This window comes from Somniosus microcephalus, chromosome 16 (assembly GCF_052327205.1).
Source record: "Somniosus microcephalus isolate GS21.2 chromosome 16, FLI_Smic_1.0, whole genome shotgun sequence".
In the NCBI taxonomy this organism is placed as follows: domain Eukaryota; kingdom Metazoa; phylum Chordata; class Chondrichthyes; order Squaliformes; family Somniosidae; genus Somniosus; species Somniosus microcephalus.
Genome location: NC_141002.1, coordinates 66114871 through 66139795, shown reverse-complemented (window position 1 = coordinate 66139795; position 24925 = coordinate 66114871). Strand labels below are relative to the sequence as shown.

At 41.8% G+C, this 24925-nt stretch overlaps 1 protein-coding gene across 7 annotated transcripts in view; it reads right to left on the bottom strand.

Moving 5' to 3' along the window:
* The window catches only part of LOC147106243 (suppressor of tumorigenicity 7 protein homolog), a 273711-nt gene that overhangs the window by 142791 nt on the left and 105995 nt on the right, over positions 1 to 24925 (bottom strand). Inside the window, exon 1 of one of the 7 annotated variants that reach the window (XM_086009179.1) lies at positions 20532 to 20822. The exons of 5 other annotated variants lie outside the window; for them this stretch is intronic. In XM_086009179.1, the coding sequence (XP_085865305.1) occupies positions 20532 to 20553 (22 nt within the window). In that variant the 5' untranslated portion in view covers positions 20554 to 20822. Of the gene's footprint in view, positions 1 to 19564; positions 19846 to 20531; positions 20823 to 24925 lie in introns of those variants that run through there. One more of the 7 variants, XM_086009181.1, reaches the window with a different exon arrangement.

Sequence of the window (24925 nt, the reverse complement as noted above, 5' to 3'; positions counted from 1 at the left end):
GCAAGTAATCAAAAAGGCAAATGGAATGTTGGCCTTTATTTCAAAGGGGTTGGAGTATAAAAACAGGGAAGTTCTGCTACAAATGTACAGGGTATTGGTGAGACCACACCTTGAGTACTGCATACAGTTTTGGTCTCCTTATTTAAGGAAGGATATACTTGCTTTGGAGGCAGTTCAGAGATGATTCACTAGATTAATTCCAGAGATGAGGGGGTTGACTTATGAGGAAAGGTTGAGCAGGCTGGGCCTATACTCATTGGAATTTAGAAGAATGAGAGGTGATCTTATTGAAACATATAAGATACTGAGGGGGCTCGACAAGGTAGATGCAGAGAGGATGTTTTCCCTCGTGGGGAAATCTAGAACTCGGGGGGCATAGTTTCAGAATAAAGGGTCGCCCTTTTAGTACTGAGATGAGGAGGAATTTCTTCACTCAGCGGGTCGTAAATCTGTGGAATTCTCTGCCCCAGAGAGCCATGGAGGCTGGGTCATTAAATACATTTAAGGTGGAAATAGACAGATTTTTGCAAGATAAGGGAGTGAAGGGTTATGGGGAGCGGGCGGGAAAGTGGCTTTGAGCCCAAGATCAGCCATGATCTTATTGAATGGCGGAGCAGGCTCGAGGGGCCAAGTGGCCTATTCCTGCTCCTATTTCTTATGTTCTTATGGTGCATCCTTCTAGTAGAGCCTTTCTTTCTCACTGGAATATACCTTTGCTGAGATTTATGAAATATCTCCTTAAATGTCTGCCACTGCTGATCTACCGTCTTACCCTTTAATCTATTTTCCCAGTCCACTTTAGCCAATGCTGTCCTCATACCCTTGTAATTGCCTTTATTTAAGTTTAGGACACTAGTTTCAGACTCAAGTTTCTCACCCTCAAACTGAATTTGAAATTCTACCATGCTATGATCACTCTTTCCTAGGGGATCCTTTACTATGAGATCATTAATTAATCCTGTCTCATTACACATTACCAGATCTAAAATAGCCTGCTCCCTGGTTGGCTTCTCAACGTATTGCTCTAAGAAACCATCCTGAATACACTCTATGAACTCGTCCTCAAGGCTACCCTTGCCATTTTGATTTGTCCAATCTATATGATGATTAAAATCGCCCATGATTATTGCAGTACCTTTCTTACAAGCCCCCATTATTTCTTGATTTATACTCTGTCCTACAGTATAGCTACTGTTAGGGGGCCTATATATTACTCCTACCAGTGACTTCTTACCCTTACTATTTCTTATCTCCACCCAAACTGGTTTTAAGGAGCGTCTTAAAGGAGGAAAGAGAGGTAGAGAGGCGGAGAGGTTTAGACCAAGAATTCCAGAGCTTAGGGCCAAGGCAACAGAAAGCACGGCCACCAAAGGTTGAGCGATTATAATCAGGGATGCTCAAGAGGGCAGAATTAGAGGAGCGCAGATATCTCGGGGGGTTGTGAGGCTGAAGGATATTACAGAGATAGGAAGGGGCGAGGCCATGGAGGGATTTGAAAACCAGGATGAGAATTTTGAAATCGAGGTGCTGCTTAACCGGGAGCCAATGTAGGTCAGCGAGCACAGGGGTGATGGATGAACGATACTTGGTGCGAGTTAGGACACAGGCAGCCAAGTTTTGGATGACCTCAAGTTTACGTAGGGTGGAATGTGGGACGCCAGCCAGGAGTGCGTTGGAATAGTCAAGTCTAGAGGTAACAAAGGCATGGATGAGGATTTCAGCAGCGGATGAGTTGAGGCAAGGGCGGAGATGGGCGATGTTACGGAGGTGGAAGTAGGCGGTCTTTGTTATGCCGCGGATATGGAGTCGGAAGCTCATTTCAGGGTCAAATATGACACCAAGGTTGCAAACAGTGTGGTTCAGCCTCAGACAGACGTTAGGGTGAGGGATGGAGTCAGTGGCTAGGGAATGGAGTTTGTGGTGGGGATCAAAAACAATGGCTTCGGTCTTCCCAATATTTAATTGGAGAAAATTTTTGCTCATCCAGAACTGTATGTCGGACAAGCAGTCTGACCATTTAGAGACCGTGGAGGGGTCGAGAAAAGAGGTAGTGAGGTAGAGCTGGGTGTTGTCAGCGTACATGTGGAAACTGACGCTGTGTTTTCGGATGATGTCGCCAAGGGGCAACTGTAGACGAGAAATAGGAAGGGGCCAAAGATAGATCCTTGGGGGACACCAGAGGTAGCGATGCGGGAGCGGGAAGAGACGCCATTGTAGGTGATTCTCTGGCTACGATTAGATAGATAAGAATGGAACCAGGCAAGTGCAGTCCCACCCAGCTGGACGACGATGGAGAGGCACTGGAGAAGAATGGAATGGTTAACCATGTCAAAGGCTGCAGACAAGTCAAGAAGGACGAGGAATGATAGTTTGCCTTCGTCACAGTCACAAAGGATTACAATCTCACTGCGAGCTGTGAAGCTCTGTCAGCAATGCTGAGCACACCTCTGCCACCCTGTGAATTAGATGTCAAAAATGGCAGAAGGACTTCATGACTTCATGACCTTTCATAGTCTCGAAGCATCCACAGAATATATGAGATTGCATTAATTATGTGTCCTACACCGATACCTGGAATATTATTTATTTATAAATAAATCAAAATCTATCATTTACCATTCTACATATAGGTAACCCAAATACAACAAGACAATTATTTGCATGTTTTAGGCTATGAATAGGATGTACTCTACATGAAACTAATCAAATTATTTTCAGAACGTAGGTCTACAGTTACAGCTCGTGCCTAACATTTACAAAATATTTAGTATAATTCCTTCTTTCCCTTAGCAACAAAATGACTGTCGTGCAGAGGCCAGCAGGGACTGCACTGCTATAGGAGACAAAATGCAAAATGACAGTTCTCAAGGTTTCCTACTGTGGTGCAAAATTTGCTGAACTACACTATAAGCACTGTAAACATATAGTACACATTACCATTTTGAAATTCAGTCATCTTTCAAATTAAATAATTCAAAATGTAGAATTGGGGATTTCTGATTATTGTTCTGCCAATATACTAACTAGATATTAATGAACGAGGCATAAATATAATTGAGCAGGAAGTGAGATGGACCACACAAACTAAAACCAAACCATAGTGTGGTATGTGACAGAAGCAGGGCTCCATCAAATCTTGGAATAGTTAAAATTTCTGTAGCATGTCTTTTTTCAGATGATCTTACCCAAACAAAATATTGTGAATTTAAAATAGACATCAGTTAGTTGTATTCTTGAGTTCTGTTGACTTTTTGGAGAAAAAGACAATACATGAATACTGGCATGAATAGGGATATCTACACTTCTATGAGGTTAACTGGTGCAGTAGGCCTCCTACAGGGAAGTTGTTACATGCATTCATAATTGTTACATGTAGTCCTAAGTTAATTGCATCGGAATCTCACTCATCCTTCACATTTATTAATGGAACTTGCAGACTCGTGTCAGAGCCAAACGAGACGTGAGCAGGCAAGCGATTTGACATTGGAGTTAGGTGTCAAAATCAAATTAAGCCACCAGTATGACAGTCTATTGTTCACATAATATCCGCTTGGAAGGTCAAATTGATTAATAACACTCGTCAATCTCCCGTGGTATTGCACAAAGGGAGTCAAGACTAGGGGGGGAAATTGGTTTTCAGCGGTAGCGCAAAATGAATGATAGCGAATCAGCAGCCCGTTTTACACCAAGGAAAATGGGGTGGGGTGTAAATTGAGCTGACCATTTGCTAGCGTCCGTTTTGTGCTACTGCCAAAGACCAATTTCACTCCTAAGTGTCGTCTTTAGGGGGTGGGGGGTAATTGAACCAGGGTGTGCAGATGCAATTTAGAACCCGTTTTAAAGTCATACATTTGGTCCTTGTTTTTGGATTTGCATTATAACTTCGTATGTCAACATTTGTAATGGAAACAATCTATGTAAACTTGTCAGACTGTAATTGAAGGGTCTAGAATGAGAAGTCATAGATCTAATATTAAATGCAAGAGATTTCGGACAGAGAGTAGGAGAAACTCTTTTACGCAGAGGGATGGCTGTGAAAATACACTGCCAGAGATACTGACTGAAACAGAGACCATGCCAATATTTAAGAATAGGTCAGACAGGTGATTATAGGAAATGCGGATAAAGGGATATGGAAACAAAGCAGGCACGTGGGATTGGGACTACCTCTCGTGTGGAGAATAAACATCAACACGGACTGCTTGAGACAAACAGCCTGGTTCCATGTTGTACTGTGCACAGACATCTCTCTCTCTCCTTCTCCCCCCCTCCCCCCCCTTTCTGGTTATATGTCTCGCTCACTCTTTCCTTAACTCTTCTTTTTGCTTCTCTGTTTCTTTTCTTTTTTCCTATCAGGTGGGAGATGGTGGATAATATGGTATGACATGGGATGGAGTGGTGGAAAAAGGAGCCACCAACAGCACTTTCACTCACCATCCTTAGCCCTCCATCCACTGTCTCCATTCCCACTCGCTCCCCCAGGGCAGGTGGAAAGAGGCCAGTTGCCCACTCATCCATAACCAGTATGCCTCCTTCTCTTCCCCTCTTATCCCCCCTACCTAATTTATTCCCTCAGACTTTGTTTTCAAAATTGAACTTTAAAAAAAAAAATCAAATTAAAATGAGGAAAGAAATTGCCTCTCTGCCTTTTTCTCTATTCTCTCTCTTCTCCTTTGCTGTCTCACAGATGTTAGCAATTAGAATCAGTCTCACAGGTTTCCAACTGTCAACAAAACACAGGTGAGGTAATTAGCTGGCTTTAAAATTCACCTGTTTTTGACTGAAAATTGAAGTAACATTACATAAAGACACACCCTTTCTCCTCAACCCTCTTTTTCTGACACCAGGCTGTCTCTACCTGACCCCAGTCTCTCTTGCCCTCTGACCTCAGTCTCTCTCTTTGTCTCTCTCTCTCTCCTTTACTTTTTAAAGTTTAAAGAATACAAAACAAAGGTCTGTTGTGGGTGAGAGAAAGAAATGACAATATTCACACCTAATCTAGAGCCGTCTTTTGTCTCCACTAGTCCTATTACCATCTCGTCTCGTTTTGAATACCTCTTAATGTCTCTTCACTTCTCTTTTGTTCTCTCCCAGCCTGGCCTTTCAATCTATTTCATTTCCTGTGCTTTCCCAGTCTTGACAAAGGGTTTGCCCCGAAACGTTGACTCTATTTTCTCTCCACGGATGTTGCCTGGCCTGCTGAGTTTTTCCAGCATTTTCTGTTGTTATTTTAAATGACAATTGCTTGTATGTGTGATAGAATTATGTGTGTTATATGCCAGAATATAATAAGACAATCATTTTACTGTTTTAAACAAAACTAAGATTCTTAGACTTAATAAATTAGAATGTTACACACAATACCTTTGCAACAAGCACCATTCAGTTTTTGACCACAGAAAAGAAAGACTTGCATTTATATAGCGCCTTTCAGGACCTCAGAACATCCAGAAGCATTTTACATTATTTTTGAAGTGTAGTCACTGTTGTAATGCAGGAAACGCACAGCAAGCTCCTGCGATAATGACCAGATAATCTGTTTCTGTTCTGTTGATTGAGGGATAAATATTGGCCAGGACACCAGGGATAACTTTCCTGCTCTTTCTCGAGGGGATCTTTTACATCCACTTGAGAGAGCAAACAGGGCCTCGGTTTAACGTCTCATCCTAAAGACAGCACCTCCAACAGTGCAGCACAGCACTCCTCAGTACTGCACTGGAGTGTCAGCCTAAATCTTTGTTCTCAAGTCTCTGGAGTGGGACTTGAACCCACAACCTTCTGACTCAGAAGGCGAGAGTGCTGCCCACTGAGCCACGGCTGACACCTGACACAGAGTAGAACCAATATTTTTGTTGATCTCCACTTATAGTCCAGTGCCAGAGTTGTTGATTTTCCAGATTGATGTTGTCCATTATTATATTCTGGCATATAACAGTACTCTATTACACACACAAGCAATGTCAGAACATTGCCACTTCCTTCTCTCTCTCACCCACACACACAAACACATACCCTTTGCTTTTTTAGAAGAACACTCTCTCAGAATTTATCTCAGTAAAGCTTTTGAAATTTCTCCTCCAGTTTTTCTTCAAATAATTTGGAACATTTTGTGCTGAAACTGCTAGAAGCAATATTCTTAAAGTATAGGTGAGTGAATGGTACAGATACATCCTGGGAAATTCGGTACACTGTACAATCTAAGTTCAGCTCACAGCATGACCGCTCTGGGCAAAAATAACAACTTCAAGTTCAGGCTTTTGGGAGAGGCTGAGGTTTTCAAGTAAAAACTTTAATTAAGGCATTAAAACACTCAGAAGACAATTCAAATCGATAAATATAATTGCTATTGTGAAATTGTTGTATTTTTATTTCAGTTGAAGTCTTAATTTAGACATTAAAAAATTCAGTTATGGACAAAAAATTGGCAAATGAAAAAAAATTAATTAACCATTTTGAGAGAATTGTAGGGTCCCAGTAGCCAGAGTGTGTGCAACCTGGTGACCAGACTGCACAATCAGAATTACAAGTTGCACAGGCATTTTCCATTATAAATGTGGACAAAGGAATTCATAAGAGATATACCCAGAGGCCCTTCCACCTTGCTCTAATCTATATTGTTTATTCCATTTACCATAGGAGACCAAATCCAGTTTATATTTCTTAATCCAAAGTATTCTCACTCCCCACAGATGTCTCCAAGAAAGTATCAGCTTACAGCACAAATCCGAGTCAGTTAAAGTCCGTTTGCTATAGTCAGCTAAAAGTCAGAATCAAGAGTTTGGGATTTTTTAAAATTCTGATTCAACAGTGAATATAAATAAATCTACACCTTGCATATTGCATTCTTATTTAAAGCAGCTGTAAATTTGGAACAAATTTGAAATTACTGCTGAGCTACATTGCTGTCCCTATGGTAAAACCAAAACTCCGACTATAGTTTTATTAATAAAGAAAGACTTGCATTTCTATAGCACCTTACACGACCACCGGATGTCTCAAAGCGCTTTACAGCCAATTAAGTACTTTTGAAATGGAGTCACTGTTGTAATCTGGGAAACGCAGCAGCCAAGTTGCGCACAGCAAGGTCCCACAAACAGCAATGTGATAATGACCAGATAAACGGTTTTTGTTATGTTGGTTGAGGGATAAATATTGGCCAGGACACCGGGGATAACTCTTCTGCTCTTCTTCGAAATAGTGCCGTGATCTTTTACGTCCACCTGAGAGAGCAAATTTAACGTCTCATCCGAAAGACGGCACCTCCAACAGTGCAGCACTCCCTCTGCACTGCACTGGAGTGTCAGCCTAGCTTTATGTGCTCTTTTAGCCAGAAATCTCTATCCACTGAAACAGAAGAATATGTTTTAACCTGTTTGAAGACAGAAATACAACACATCTGCAGAGTTATGCTGGCCTTCATAGTGAGAGGATTCGAGTACAGGAGCAAGGATGTCTTGCTGCAGTTGTACAGGGCCTTGGTGAGACCACACTTTGAGTATAGTGTGCAGTTTTGGTCGCCTTATCTGAGGAAGGATGTTCTTGCCATGGAGGGAGTGCAGCGAAGATTCACCAGACTGATACCTGGGATGGCAGGAATGACGTATGAAGAGAGATTGGGTCGATTAGGCTTATATTCACTAGAGTTTAGAAGAATGAGAGGGGATCTCATTGAAACTTATAAAATTCTAACATGACTAGACAGACTAGATGCAGGAAGGCTGTTCCCGATGGCGGGGGAGTCCAGAGCCAGGGGTCACAGTCTAAGGGTAAGTGGTAAGCCATTTAGGACTGAGATGAGGAGGAATTTCTTCACCCAGAGAGTGGTGAACCTGTGGAATTCTCTACCACAGAAGACAGTTGAGGCCAATTCATTAAATATATTCAAGAAGGAGTTAGATATATTTCTTAAGGCTAAGGGGATCAAGGGATATGGGGAGAAAGCAGGGACAGGGTACTGAATTTGGATGATCAGCCATGATCGCATTGAATGGCGGAGCAGGCTCGAGGGGCCGAATGGCCTACTCCTGCTCCTATCTTCTATGTTTCTATGTCTATGTTTACAAACATCTGCATCACTCTCTAAGCCTTAACAAACACAAACAGCCGCATGATTCCCACTAAAAAAAAAGGGAAACCTGTCAAAGCTCTTTGGAGGAAAAGGTTTTAAAAAAAGGTGCAAATTGAGCACACGAGTTCCAGTTAATAAACACCAACTGCCTGTCATTTTAACGCCATAACTGAGTGAAAGGCATCAGCTGAGCCAGCCTGATGATGCTTTGACATCAATCATGGTTTGAGGTCACACTGGATTAAACCACATCCAAAGGGGAAGCCTGTTTCAATTGCACAGCATTTGGTTTTCATTTTCTTCCAAAACCGCAAACCGAGATAGATGGAGAACTTGGTACTGTAATGCCTTAAGAACAAATATGACAAAATAATGGTTAACAGTGGCCCAGTGGGTTGGTGAAGTTTAAAAGCTTTAGACTGTTGCCATGATTTTGTATAGAAATTTAAAAAATGAAAGGTGATAAAATAGTTTAACGGTCTTTGTGTGAAATATCTTGTCAAATGAAGATAAGGAGAGCAGTTGGTCTCCATTTAATCTCTTCGTTTAACAAGAGTCTGTTCCCAATTCGGCAAAACTGATAAATGCTGGTATATTTTAAAATTTTATATATATTTGGACAATAAAAACATACCCACTCTACCAAGTCAAAAAGGTTAAACTCATAAAACTGACTTGGCTGGATGTCTGGGACAGCTGTCAAATTGCATTTGGCACTGAAGCGTGATGTGTTCAAATAGGCTTTTTCTGAAGTAATTTTCTGACATCACAACTGAGACCCTTTTTAAATATTATTGCGAATTTGTATTTTTTTTGGAGGAGAAGCTGCCTTTAGTCATAAGGGTTTGAGAAAAAGAATCATAGAATGGTTGCAGCACAGAAGGAAGCCATTCGGCCCGTCGAGCCCGTGCCGGCTCTCTACAAGAGCACTTCAGCTAGTCCCACTCCCCCGCCCTTTCCCCCATAGCCCTGCAATTTTTTTCCCAACTTTTTCCTCATTTCACCAGCTTATAAATCAATGCCACATTAGCAATGCTTTTTTGACCTATAACACTGCAGCTATTAGAATACTCATAAAATAAATATCTTACTCTTAAAATAATCACACATCCACTGGAAGGTTGAAAGGAAGAATGAAACTTCAAGTTGCACAATATCAAATACAGCTCGCTGCTGCTGTACAAGCCACCTGATGGAATATTGAAAGCATTGAGATTTCTGGATATAAAATTAACATATGACAACTGGAGTTCAAAACCCTCAATGGACAGTGCTCAAAATCCTCACTGGGTGATTTATCCCTCATATGGATAGTCATCCTTACATCTGTCTGGTGTCACTGCTACTTCATTCTATAATGTGCTGTTTTATGTTGTGTACTCATGAACCACTAGGACCTGGTTTGAAACTGCCTATTTTTAGAACCATCAGAGAGAAGAGAGATTTCCATCTCATCCGTCTGGGCTGGATTCAAACTCTAGTGCTAGAAATAACCCACGTCATCATTCAGTTGTCAAGGGCCATTTAAAAAAAACAAATTAGTTGGTGTGGAACTTCAGAGTTTAGGGCAAGAGGCTGCAGATAACACTGCAAAATTTGGTACGAAAAGGGTGTGTGGCAGGAGGAGGTGAGAAATGGCGGTTAGTTGCAGGCTAAGTACAATGTAGGAAGCAACTCATTGGCTGTGGGGCATGGGTGAATAAGTAGACAGATTACACAGCACCTCAATTTAAAACTAACATGAAATGTTAGAACTGCTGATCTATACATGATCAGAATTTTACCTGGGAATTGGGTGGGAGGGGATACGGGTCATTGGGAAGTGGTAACTTGGGGTTCTGGGATGAAGTCCCACTGAAAACAGTATTATTAAACGCAATTATCTTTGGTTGTTGTTTAGCATTTGCCTGGGACAAAATTCGGGAGATAAGGACAGATTCTTAGAATTCCCTTGCTTACAAGCTTGAAACAACCTGCAAGAACAAGGAGCAACTCCTTACTGTAACTAATAGTTGCTCACTCAATAAAGAAAAAGACTATAAAAGGACAAAAGGGTTCTCAGTAACAATTCAAGTTACTCCATACAGATTTGGCTTTTATTATTTAGAAGCATCTATCTTATATATATATATAAATATAAAAGGATCCGTCTGTCTGGGCATCACTCAAAAGTTATAGAGCGTACCTACACATATGTTATATCAAAAGAAAGGTTATGATTAGGAGAGTCTACTAGGCGTATTTACTTTTTGGTCAGACAAAAATTGTTCGGACAGTAGACAAAAAACGTTCAAAAATCCGCTCATTAGCGGGTTGGCCAATCATACGGGGGAATCCGCTCATTAGCATTGAGTGACGTGAAGGTTGACCAATCCTACGGGGGGGGAGCACGCTGCGTCACGGGGGGGCGTTTCATTGCATGTGTGGGCGGGGCCTAATCCTTCAAACTGCCGTTAGCTGCGGCCATTGTTAGTTTGGGCCTCCTCCTCCTTCTCTCGCCTCTCTCCTGTCACCCCGGCCTCTCCGCTCTGCAGGATGTCACTGCCGAGCTCTTCGGGTCGGAGGCCCGGGACACCGTCGCCGCTGTCCCCGACCGAAATCTAACATGGGAATCCGGAGCGAAAGGCCTTCGACTGCCGCCCGGCCAACCGGCTCCAAAGGCCCACCTGGTTCAACATGAGGAACCCCGGGTTCGTTTCGGAGCGATGGGCACCCGGCCTCCCGCTGTCGGACTGACTCCGTTCTGGTACCGAGGTGAGTCAGGCCCGGCCTGAGGCGCTAGGCCGCGCACGGGGGCTCGGGCCGGAGCGGGAGCTCAGCTGAGGTCAGTCGGGCCGGGCCTGAGGCGCTAGGGAGAGAGAGGGGAGGGAGGGAGAGAGAGAGAGGGGGAGGGAGGGAGAGAGGGAGGGAGAGGAGAGCGGGAGGGAGAAGAAAGGGGGAGAGGGAGGGAGAGGGGGAGGGGGAGGGAGAGGGAGAGAGAGCGGGGGGGGAGGGAGAGAGGGGCAGGGAGAGAGAGAGGGGCAGGGAGAGAGAGAGGGGCAGGGAGAGAGAGAGGGGCAGGGAGAGAGAGAGGGTGAGGGAACTTCCTGCCCTCAAAAAACCCTCGGCACCGCCGGGCACTCCAGCTAGTTGTTTATAAAGTAATGAATTTATTAGAAGTCATGGCATCTGAATACTGCTCCCCTGGCTGCAAATTCACCTCCTCATCAAGCCCTACATTGCAAGATGATCTTCAGATATTAGTTATACAATGGGATTTAAACCTCAGGATTTCAGCTGCTAATGACATTACAAAGATACACAGAGGCTCTTTATTGGTTTTTAAAAAAAATGAAGATGGAACGGATTCTTATACTTGCAGAAACTTATGAATAAATTAGAATGATAGGCATACACAATACCTTTGCAACGAGCACCAATCATAGTGTTTGGCCACAGAATAGAACCAGTATCTTTGTTGATCTCCGCTAACTCCACTGTCGATGGACAAATACAGACAAGGCGGCACAAAGGGGGAGAAAAATTATTGTCTTAAACTGTTTTCAGGCTTGGTATATTTGGTAAACTTAGCAGTAATAGTTGAAAATTAATTTCTAGAACTTGGTTACAGACGTCTAAGTATCAAAAACTCCCAACTTTTACTGGTTACATTTGGATAGGACGGAATATGTCAGACAATTGTTCACCATCTACTCTGCGTACAATTAAGATGTTTCTTTCCCACAAATCGATTTCCTCCCAATCCTCTTTTTTATTTTTCTCAACATACTTTTTAACTTCTTCTCCATACCGTGCACCACACCCCTGCACCTGCCAAGTCTGCGGGGCCTAACTAATATCAGTCTTGAGCCTATCCCTTGGAGGTCTGTAACAGAGTTATCAACTGACTTGCTTTAGGAATTCTTCTCCTTTTGAGAACAGCGGGATGGGGAGGGAAGGAAGATATTCTTCACCTCTGTTTGGCTACTCAAAAAGGTATCGAGCTTAGCATTTGGGGATACCTAACACCATTAACTGTTCTTTGCAACCATTATGTAACTATCGCTTAGAAAATCATTTACAGAAATTACTACCATATCCTGCTCTTCACTCCCAAAGTCCCACAGACGTGCAAAATTAGATAATGCAAAAGAGGCTTGGGACAGTTTGTTCACCTGACTATACACTATGGGCCTGGGCTAATTAAGAGAATGCTGAGTAACTGGGGAGGGGTAAGCGTAGGAATGTAGGAGGCGATATCTGTCATTGCTTCACGTCTAAAATAATTATATCCAATTACACACAACCCAACCAGTCTGCGTTGGTGTTTATTCTTCACATGAGCAATAGCCCTAATCCCATGTGGCTGTGCTGTTCCCATTTATTCCCCTTGCTCACAGTCAACATTTGTGGGATTCGCTTAATTAGATGAAAGCACTGCATGGTGTAGTATCGTGCCATACCATGAAGGTCCCAGGTTCAAGTTGTTATCAGTTAGGGTGATGGTGGGGTCAGTGTGCCCAGGCTAGGAAGGGGAAAAAAATCACCAGCCGCCTGGGTTTCAACTATTCGTTGCTATCCGGTAATTGCTGCTGGAAAGTGGAATTGTGTGGATGCCTGATTCAGGACAGGATCAGGCTTAACTGTGATGCCCGCCGCGGTCACATGGGCTGTGAACATTCACTGCCCCGGCTCAAGCCAGTAAAGTGGCCATGTAGGTGAGAAATAGGGAGTGCTGGTGGCCTGTGCAACCATAACCTAGCAACTACAGGAAACTTTGGTTTATCCGGAGGTTAACTGTCCGGAATGCTCGATCCACCGGCAAAATTCAGGAGTCGGTTCAGTAAGTTTTTTTTCTTTTCGTTGCTTTTTTTTCACCAGTCAGGCTCTGCAAGGTCTAGCTAAAGCTGTTGCTTAGCTACAGAGACGCTTGCAAGCTACAGCCGACTGTTTAGAAGCTGTTGCTAAGCAACAGGGTTTGTTGATAGATACGGAGCTCAAAAGCTCCGTATGTTTTAACATTAGCGCTGGTTTGTCTGGCAGTTTTGATGGGACGGCAACAGCTCGGTCCCGTCGGTGCCGGATAGCACAAAGTTTCCTGTAGTCAGCCTTGGCTCAGTGGTAGTGCTTCCCGCCTCTGAGTCAGAAGGTTCAAGTCCCACCCCAGAGACTTAAGGACGTAATCTAGGCTGACACTTCAGTACAACACTGAGGGAGTGCTGCACTGTCAGATCTGCTGTCTTTCAGGTAAGACATTAAACCAAGGCTCTGTCTTCCCTCTCAGATGGATGTAAAAGATCCCATAGCACTATATTTATCCTTCAACTAACACCTAAAAACATTATCTGGTCATGTATCTCATTACTGTTTGTGGGACCTTGCTATGCACAAGTTAGCTGTTGCGTTTCCCTACATTACCACAATGGCTACACTTCAAAAGTACTTTATTAGCTGTAAAGTGCTTTGGGATGTCCTGAGGTCATGAAAGGTGCTTTATAAATACAATGCTTTCCTTTCTTTTGGTCACAAACTTCAGGAGAGGAGGGAATAAAGCAGATTTAAAAAAGAAAACTTTTCAAAGCACTTAAAGTTCAATCTATACAGAAAGACAGCAAAAAGGAAACAATTTCAGTATTTTCATCAATTAACACCCATTATTGTCATTACAGCTTGAACTCTCTTAGAGTGTAGAACAAAACTTTGCATGGTTCTTCCTGGCTATTTCACACTTCTTGTTTTAAAACGCACCAGTGTCCCATCATTGAAAAGCACTTTCCCTTCTTCCCAGCACAAAGGCAGATGTTAAGGAAGTCGGCTTATTAAAAAAAGACCTCCCTGGCACCATCTATCATGAAGATATTCATGTTTTTGCAGTGGATATCAATTTCAGAACTGCGCTTTTGCCAGTGACCTCTGCTCCTCGCCCCAGGGTTCCTGTCAGCTACAGAGCCATAACCAAAAAGTCAAGTGCAAAGGTCAGCAGATGGCACTGGCAAGATATATTCAAACCGGAACATTTCCTCGACTTCTACCTGAACATTGGAAAAGTAGCAACTATTGTGAGGTGCTGCAACTTTTCATTTTTATTTTTCATGGGTCTGAACAAATATGTGGGGCAAGCAGCCACTTTTCTGTTTAAAATAACAACTTGTGAGGCAAAAGGGTGCTTACAGATCAGACAATTAAAAAGTAAACAAAAGGATTTGAAATGCTGGTTTAAGTTCCTACAGAAAGCACTGTAACAAGTGAAAGAGCCAGGTATGTTGGTGCAGGTCTAACTTTCAAAGAATACTTTTTGCAGACGTTATCAGACTATAAATGTACTTATTACAAAGGAATATGAAGGTTCAAAATAATACAAAAAAAATCTCCATTTAATATAGAAGTAGGAACAATGTGAGCCTACTTATATTTTTATGAAGAATCCTCCCTAGTACGATCCATTATAGAGATATTCATATTTTTGCAGTGGATATTAATTTTAGGATTGTTAGGAGGCCTCTAGCCTCTGGTGTTCACCCGAGGATTTCCCCTTGTATAGTGCTAGGGAGGTTTTCTTCAAAACTTTCTTTGCCGATTTTTTCCCCTCCTAACCGGAAGATGTTGACTCACTGCTCACATATATTGTTTTGCAGGTAGCAGCTGCCCTCCCACCAGCAGAGTAGTGGCAATCACAGCTGTCCATTTGAAATATCCAGCATCCAGACACATGCCCTTCCAGCAGGAGTCACTAGACAGCGATCAGCAACAGGATCGCTGGTCGATTTGTCCCTCCCTGGGCTCTGAGGCCAACTGTAGCATCCAATCATCAACCCAGCTGAGAGTCAGCCGTGGCTCAGTGGGTAGCACACTCGCCTCTGAGCCAGAAGGTCGAGGGTTCATAGCCCCACTACAGAGAATCAAACACAAAAATCTAGGAAGACACTCCAGGGTAGTACAGAGGGAGTGCTGCAATGTCTTTCAGATGAGATGTTAAACCGAGGCCTCGTATGCTCTCTCAGGTTTACGTAAAAGATCCCATGGCACTATATCGAAGAAGAGCACAGGAGTTATCCCCGGTGTCCTGGCCAATATTTATCCCTCAGTCAACATCAGTAAAACAAATGATCTGGTCATTATCACATTGCTGTTTATGGGAGCTTGCTGTGCGCAAATTGGCTGCCGCGTTCCCTACATTGCAACAGTGACTATACTTCAAAAGTACCTCATTGGCTGTAAAACGCTTTGGGACATCCTGTGGCCGTGAAAGGCGCTATACAAATGCAAGTCTTTTTTTTCTTTTTATAACTCGGCAAAGAACAGGGATGGAAGCTGGGGCCTATCTGATTTATGTAACCCTGCTACCAACTGCAGGAATTCACTGTGCTGAGCTATCAAAGGAACCACAATGCAATGCTTTTAAAATACTCTTAATGGCAATACCATAAAAATCATACCTTTATAAGCTGAGCTGCCCCAATGGCTCCTGTAATGTGGTATTGAGCTATACAACCAGGAAGATACTAGTTTTAACTCCTAATCTAGATGGTGGAAAAGCTACAATTGTCTTCATCATTTCTGGATTGGGGGGGGGGGGTGGTAAGATGGGGGTGCCACTCCTGATCACTAGCCTTTTGGAAAGGGCATGTACATGGATTTTGGGGTGAGGAGAGGATAGTGTTCAACTGTGTATCCACACAGTCAGAGAGCCTGCTAACACTCACTATCTAAAACATACTTGAAGAACTGTATTTTGGGCAAGCTACAAGAGGATTGCTACCCTCAGTCAACTAGTCCTGGGACTCAGTGAAGTAACTACTAACACTACTAACAATAACCAGCCCCAGGACAGTGACAGCGTAACACAAAGAATTCGACCCAACACAATCGTCGCTAAGCAAAAGGAAAAATATCTGTCATATTGGGCAGAAACAACAAAAACCCAAAGCAAACTCAATTGCTACTTGGCCCTAAACAGACAATACAACATGGCTGATTACCTGGCCATGGTAAAGGATAGCAAACTGAGAAAAACTTTGACAATGTACAGACTTAGTGAACATAACCTGGCGATCGAAAAAGGTAGACACAGGCAGACCCGGCTACCAAGAGAGGACAGGATATGCTCTCACTGCAGTCAGAGAGTGGTGGAGACAGAGATGCACTTCCTCACAGCTTGTAGAAAATATCAGGGCATAAGGGAGAATTTCTACCCAAAATTCACAAAAATATGCCCGGATTTCAGAAATTTGAATGACGACCAAAAACTCCCATACCTACTAGGGGAAGAGAGAAATTGTGTAACCTTAGCGGCACACTATGTTACTGCTTGCCATAAACAGAGGGACAACCACTAAATATAAGAAAAGAGTATATATAAATTATATGAAAGTATATTTATACACTCAGGGATATATCTGTTTATACACTGTATGGATAGATCTGTATTTTTGTGAACAAACATGAATGTTTTTCGATGCTTTGGCAACATAAGATGTAACTTGTCATGCCAATAAAGCGAATTGAATTGAATTGAATTGAATTGATGCACATGGCACAGTACACCAACACCCTCAGGAAATAAAAGAGGGAAAGAAGGAGGGTGAAAAAAGCAGCAGTGATACAGCAGAGTTCTGTGCCTTTCCCTGACTTATTCTTACTACTGTAAATTGTTTTGAGCAGGTGGTAATGCACAAATACCTCACTGAACAGCATGAGTAAACACAGACTCCCCGATTGCCAACTGTATACACACTGAGTACAGTAAACGCAACAACAGAAGAACAAGCAGGTAGACGTTGCACTGCAGGTTTCTTAAACTAGGAGGATTTTCTTGTTCTACCATGATTAGGGAACATAGCCTCAGTATGTTCACAATAGTAGGACTGTAATCATATTTCCAATTACAGTAAAGCTTTTCTACACTAGCAGTGAAGAAGCATCTTTGAGATTCTCTGGCAGATCCCGTCTCATGGCTGGACATTCAAATCTGAATCATCCAGTCAGATGAGCAGATTTATATATATCTGCTGCAACGTTAAGGTTGTTATAAGACAGCAATCACATCTCAACAGCGAGGAATACAGAAGTTCCTTAGTAACATCCTGGTTAATTTCCCCAGTGGCCCACATTACCTCTTTATTGTTTCACTAAGAGGGTTCCTTGAGATTTTTTCATCAATGCATGTTGGCATACAGTTGGACTAACCACTGCAGTTCCACAATCTGCTGTCATATCAATGCATAGCTTCTCCTCAGCTCTTGCCGCCCTCCCTCCCCCACCCCCACTTATTCACTCCACCTACCTTGATCTCACTCTCGTCCCTGAAATTGCTTTTCAATGAAATGCTCCATATGTAAATCTCACTTCTATAGGAGCCTCTATTATGCAATGCCTTTTTACTGGAATCTTTCCAGGAGACAATGGCCAGAATAGTGCCTTTAATATCTGTAAGAAGCATTTAACTGGAAGAAGTTATTATCATTTTGTTCAGACACAGAGAGACTCGCAGCCATTTTAGATCTTTTTTCTAATCAATTTTCTCCCCTTCTTTTGTCTCCGCTCCTGAAGCCGTTGTTTGGATACAGTTCTATTGGCTCCACTGATCTTCCAGAATCTCGCCCAAGTAGCCATTATCCTTTAAGAGCCTTGGCAGTGAGTGTCAGCGGGCTACAGACGGCAAGGAACATCACAGTCGACTGAGCCCATCACTTGACATCTGGACACATGCACTTCAGCGCAGGTCACTAAATGGCAATCACCAGAGCAAACCCTGGTTTATTTTCCCTCCTTAACTCAAGTAGCTGAGGCAATTGTAATGCCCATATTTCAGCTGAAGCTCACTAAGCCATTGGGGAAGACGTGTGGCATTTCCGATTTTAATAATCATCACCATATTTTAAGTTGATAAACACAATCCACATCAATATTGTACACTTTTCTCCAGTTTAGCAGCAGGAGGCATACAATGTACTTTTCACCATTTCATCCAATAATTCTGTGCATCTAATCTAACACGAATCTTCTACCCCATAAGACCATGGGTATGTACACAACTTAAACCGTGTACTGTGGCATCATCCCTTTTGCTGGTCCATAATAATATCTACCACTAAATAAAAATGCACATTTTGTTCTCAGTTTATTTTATACTTTCAATACTTATGGGGGCAATCTTTTAAATTATGATCCTCATGAAAACAAGCTGGAGAACACTGGTTGCTTGATCCCCGCGACAGAACCAGTACTTACTGTGCAGCCCATCACGCCATAAGCCACTTGATTAGTCTAAGGTCACAACTGCTGTTGATTACACCCTAGGTAAAGCAACAATTTGCTCAACTGCCTAAGTTCAAACTACTGTACTTATTTTCATGCAATCAGATAAATTTCTACCTATTTTAATAATCACCCTTTGGTCTTCTGCCCAGCGCTGCAGCATATAAACGTCCTGATTTGAACAGATCACAAACCCCAAAAATGCAGCAATCCAAATCAACTGAGAGGTAACCACGTTCCTCTTTGTTTCAGTAATTTGCACAATATTTTTACGTTCTTTCAGAAGCAGTTCAAGTACCGAAGTGGAAATAACCTGCCAAGCCCTGGAAATGTACGAGGCACCATTTTATATTAGAAAAAATGATAAGTAAATCAGTTAAGAATTAAAGTACAATAATTCATTGATTCAGAGTCAGTATCATTCTATTGTTAAAAAGAAATCAGATTGAATGCAAAAATATAAACACTCAATAAACTAGGCATTGTTCCCTTCCATCTCTGTTACTGGTCCCTCCATCAAGACATTTGGCAAGAATTACTGTATATGAAACCGACTATTAATTAGCATTTGCATTGTTTGAAAAGGAATATGGCAGATTTCTATTTGGACGACAAAAGAAAATGTAAAGCTGTCAGCCCTGAGAACCATGTCTGAATTTCCAGTCCAGAAACCGACCCCATATTTAATCCTTTAAGCACAGAGTGCTCGATGCAGGATTTTAAATACATGGAGGTTTACATCCTTTTTCTCAGAACAGCAGAAAAAACCCACTTGCTGCAAGTCTGGAAAAATGAATTCTCAACAGCAGAATGACAGAAATGTATCGAGCCAAATCAAACCTTTCATTAAAGCTCATTCATGGAACTAAAAATGAAAGTAACCCATTGAAAACTGCCATTTTGTCACTTCGCTCGTAGACTCCTTAAAGAGTGAAAGTGTGAAGCCACCAGGATTTAACTCGAGATAAAATCCACAGATTAAAATATAAACATTTCTGCAGATCCTCCTAATTCAAAGAGGTTGTCATCATTAAAAAGAGAAAAATGATTACCAGTGGCATAATATCACATCACACCTCATGAGAAGACCACAGTATTTTTGCTGTGAACAATATTTAAAGCACTATTTTGTGTGGCAACCTAATTCCATTTTATTTTGAATGTGAGTCACATTGCCAACAAGCAGCCAAACTCACTCCTCTTGCATGAAAAGCTGGGGCAATATAACACCCACAGACTTCATCAAAAACCCATACTTACTATGCCAGCTTGCAAGAGATATCAATTTTCAGCCATCACAATCTGGTAACCACGGCAGCAAGAGACATCAGCAAACACAAGGGTGAACCGGGTAATGCCTGGACAGCTTTATCAAACAAGGGAGCCCTGTAAATAACAGTTCACTTCGTGATAACAGGCTCTCTCCAGCCTCATGCAAGCTATAGTGTGCTTCCAAGATGGACAGCTCACAACGGTGCACACATTAATTTGCCCAGCTGCTCAAATGATTCCACGCAGCTCAACACTGTAGCATCTTATCAGACAAGTACGGCACCAGAGCACTCAGGGTCTGTATGCAGTGTCTAGATCATCTGTCAATAGTATCTCTAGTAAAAAATGATGTTGGTGGGGGTGGGTGTGGAGGGGGTGGTCCCTGTTTCCCAGTCGCCAATTCTCTGCTGAGAATAATACCTTTACCCCCTTCATTTATGGGAGCAGGTTACAGATCACACGGAACCATGAGGAGCTTTTAGGATTTTTAAACTTCCTGAACTCAAGTACCCAGTCCTGTCACTAGGCCTCGGAATATTCAACAGAACGTATTTTAGTAAAGTCACTGTAATAATTTATGAGCAATGAGCAGATTCTGTGTAGTGCACTTCTGTAACAAATTCAGCCATTCCACTCTGCTCCATGATTTATTGCTGTTGCCAGAAAGGCCTTATTTTTGTTATTTTGTGCACCTCGATCGCGTTTGTGTTTTTAACACATTTCGTACAAAATCATCAGCAAACCCAGAAAATGATTCTCTCAAATTCTGAAAACCAGATACAGTGACACGAATCTTTCGGATCTGCTTCACACTGAATTCTATTCTAAGAGGAGCTGTGAATTCATTGTTTGAAGTGGCCCTGACTGAAGCCTGCATTTCATGCAATAAAACAAAGCTTTGGCACAATGCGAAAGATGCTAACTAATCATTGGACTGTTGCAGTACTGTACTTACATGAAGACTCCGTGCCGAACATGGCTGGTTCAGATGCTGCAAAAAAAAGATGAGGCAGCTACACAGCAGGGGTCATGAAACTAGACAATGCAGCCCGGGCTCTGCGGCTGCCAGCTGCCTTGTTCGAGCCTGAAAGCTGATACAACACACAGCAGTCCTCAACAAAATGCTGTTTATACTTCTCTCACAAGTGAAAGCCAAAAGCTTCTGCTGGAAATTCAACAGAAATGAAAGACCAAGCACTCCCTTGTCTTGCTGCAGTGAGTCTGAATGAAGAGCTGAGACCAGACACTGCGATACCCAGTACAGCTCAGAGTAAGACAATAGCACAGGCTGCATACATTGAGTGACGTCAAAGGCACTTACTGCAAAGACTGATTCCTGCTAACCAGGACCAGCAGCAGAAAGAGAATGAATGGGAGACGAGATTTGGGAGAGAGCCTTTTGTTGCAAAATCCAAAAGACTATATCAACATAATGAACTGTAATGGGAATATGCAAATGAGTTGCTAAAATGAAGAGAACTTACAAGAAGACTGTAGGTGCTGGGCAGCTTACGATACAATTACATAGTGTAAGGGTTTCAACAGCTTAAAAACTCCCTTATATCATTTGCAAAACAGACCTTCTTAACAATATCTGTATTGTGTGAAATTGAGAAGACGCTAAAAATAAATCCTACAAGTAATCAGAGATTTCTACATGGTTGATTTTAAATAAATAAATACCGTGACCAAAAAGAAAAATAACTTGAGACAAAATTAGTGAGCAATTAAAAATGTATGGCTTAACCGTGGATAGCGGGGACGGAACTGTTGAGGGCAATTCATGCATGACAAATTTAACAGAGCTTTTTGAAGAAGTGACCATTTGAATAGAGAAAGGGGATTTAATGGATGCAGCGTATATGGTTCTTCAAAAGGCATTTGATAAGGTGTTTCTTAAGAGGCTCGTTAGAAAAATTCAGGCATATTCTAGAAGAGGAGATGTAGCAATGTGGATAGAGGGTTGCTTGGCAGACAGGAAACAATCAGCAGGAGTAAATGGGTGTTGCTCAGATGGTTGGAAGTGGTGTACCCCAGGAGTTAGTGCTGGGTCCTCTTTTGTTCTAGGTACTGTATATGGAGCACAATCTTGAAATTTGCCTACGACACAAAAGTAGGGGGTTTAGCAAACAGCAAGGCGACTGTCAAATATTTCAGGAGGACACAGACAAGTTGGAGCAGTGTGTGGGCAGGTAGAAGATGCCATTTAATATGGATAAGTGTGCGTTAATACATTTTGGGAGATAAAAAAACAAAGAATGGGAGTATACACTCAATAGAAAGACACTAGGTTTGAAGATCTAAGAGTTCAAATACATAATTCCCTGAATGGCTGAGTGCACGTAGATTCAGCCATAAAAAAGGCCAACAACATTTAAGGTTTTATAAATAGGAGATAAAGAATGACAGTAAAGAAAAACTGATAAATTTGTATAAAACATTGATTGGCCTACAGTTAGAGGACTGTGTGCCGTTTTGGGTGCCCCATTATAGAATGGACATTATCATCATAGAGAGTTTACAGCTTGGATTCACCAGGATGATGCCAGGGTTGGGAGACTATAGTTATGAGGAAAGACTTGAGATATTGGAACTGTTTCCACTGGAACAGAGAAGTCTATGAGGAGATACAAGGAGAGGATTTTATAATCATTAATAGTTTTAATAGCGTGAATAAGGAAAGACTATTTCATCTGGTTGGGGTTAAGTGATGAGTGGTCATCAATTTAAAATAGTCACTTGGAGAGTGAGGAGAGAGGTTAAGACATTTTCTTTTACATGGATGGTTGTTGGAGGATGTAATGCTTTGCTACAGGGAGTGGTTAAGGCAGAGACCATTGCTTCTTTTAAGGAAACTTGGATAAATATTTGAAGCAAAGGAAGGTACAAGGCTATGGGGAGATGGGGGACTTTTAATTGAGATTAATTTTGGATTTTTTTACCCAGATTCGGCACAGACATGAAGGGCTGAATGGCTTTCTTTCTGTGCTATAAACTTCTATTGTGTTTCTTTCAAAACAGACATTTAGAGCCAATGTTTAAGAATTCAGATAACTCAGTAAGTTCAGTGTCAGATTTGGTACCAAAAGTTTCTGGGTCCAAATCCAAGTAGGGTTCCCCATGCCTTTCGTCTTTCGTAGGTGGATTAAATGAGTACCATGTCATCGATGTGAGGAAATAGCAGGAGGCTGCAGTGACTGAGCACTGCTTGCCACTCTGTCTCAGGATCTTCTGGCTGTTTTGAAAGAGAACTTGGATTAGCCCTGCACCCATTAGGAATTTCCTGCCTAATAGGAACTAATTGCCGCAGGTATTCTGAAGGAAATTTGGGATTTTGATGGAGAGAATCTAAAATCAGACGTCTGATCGAAGGTCTCCAGGATCATAGAAACCTACAGAATATTGAGGCTTGAAAGACTGCTTAGATATACAAATATAAGAAAAGTAAAGGATGAAAAAAGGCCATATGAATCCAAGTTTATCCTTTTAGTATTCCAAATCTTCCAGTCCAATACTCAACTACATCTTGAAGCCCCCTAAAATCTGTGTCTGTACTACCCTGCCTGATAGATGATTCCAGGCATTTGAAACCCATTGTGTGAAAAAAAAATGTTCTATTATGTGATCTAAATTTGCTTTGGTAGTTTGTATTTCTGATCTCTAGTGTTACTAGCCTGCCCCTGTTCAAATTAATAGTCTGGATTGACCATATCAAAAGGTATTTAATATTTTATATACTCCATTTTTCCTGTTGCTGTCGAGATTAACTTTGTTAACCTTTCTACGTATCTCACCACTGCCCCCACCCCTCCATTTCAAATCATTCTTGTTGATCCCTGAACCGTCCCCAATATTTGCACATTCCTTTGATAGAGTGGCGGCCAGGACTGCATATAGTACTGTACTCTAGTGCATTGTACAGCCACAGTATCACTTCAGTAGATTTACATTCTGCTATTCCGACTTATATATATAAACCAGATTTTATTAGTTGTTTTAAGAGTCCACTGCAGCTTCAGTATCACAGTTTAACTTCAAAGACAGATAACAAATCGACTCTGGAGCCCAACAGTGCAAAACCCATTGCTCGGATTTGATTCTACTTATACAGAGCACTCTACAGAATATATCTGAATTGCACTGAATCTCTTTACTATGCTAAAGGCAACATTTTTCTATTTGTACATCTCTCTGTTTTGACATCTGACATCCTAGACAGGCTGGCTTTAAAATCAAGTTAATATAAACTTGAAGTTGGTCAGATGATTAAGGTCAGACATTGGAGAATGATGTAACACACATTTGCTCCCATAATTACACACGAGTTCCCAATATCAGGTAGTTCACTAGGAGTAGGAAATTAGTTAAGGAGAGAAAGACAAAATTGCATAACACACCACCTAGGCCACTCCTGTGCATCTTCTATTATTATAAGTTTATTATAAAGCATTATTTTCAGAGGCATGAGTTCTGGTCCCCCTTGGTTGTCCTCCCAGTTAAGTAAAATCTTATGACAACATAATACTGTAGTGAGCAAGTGACTGCCATCTTTGGCTAAAATTCAATGGCAAATCTAGAGTTTTATTTTTAAATGCATTGAAATAAAACTACTAGTTTATAAACTGCTAGTTCATAGCCTACTGGGGAAAGCATTCAAGTCCTGCTCTACTAAGCATCCAATTGCTGCCAGTCAAGTACTGTAATGGGATTATTTGGACTTGAAGTGGTAAATCCATTGACCACTTGTCTACAGTGAGGAGAGTGACTGCTCACTTTCTGGTAACAATATACTCATTATAGCCACAATGCAAAATGGCAATATTTCTTTTGTATAGGTAAACCATTCTGTAACCTGTAGGAAGGGTGGCAGGAAGCACTGACATTTTAAGTGGCATTCCACAGTGCCAACATCTGGGTAGTCAAACATGAATTTGAATTTCATCTCATTACTAATTAGCATAATTTTTATTCAAATATGCAAAAACCCCAGATATAACCCAGCCACCATTACACAACGTATCTCCGGGCTCCCCAATAGCTAAGTTGGTAACTGTACCGAGCAGCGTAGAACTGGGTTTAGGTAAGTGGGATTGCCCTTACAGGAAAGATGGTGTACACCTTGCATCAGGAAAACAGAAATTCTACTTATGTGAATTGTTACATTTTTAGGTCTTTTCTGCCTCTCTAAGTAGACTTCTGTCATAGATGGATCTAAGCTCCCTACAGTCCCGATAGCGTCCCTGATATCTAGGTAATTTTCTGATAGCCTGTCCAAAAACCTTTTTATTAATTATTTTAACTACTGGGTCTACCCTGTGCAGCCGCAGAAATATTGTTCTATCTTCAAAA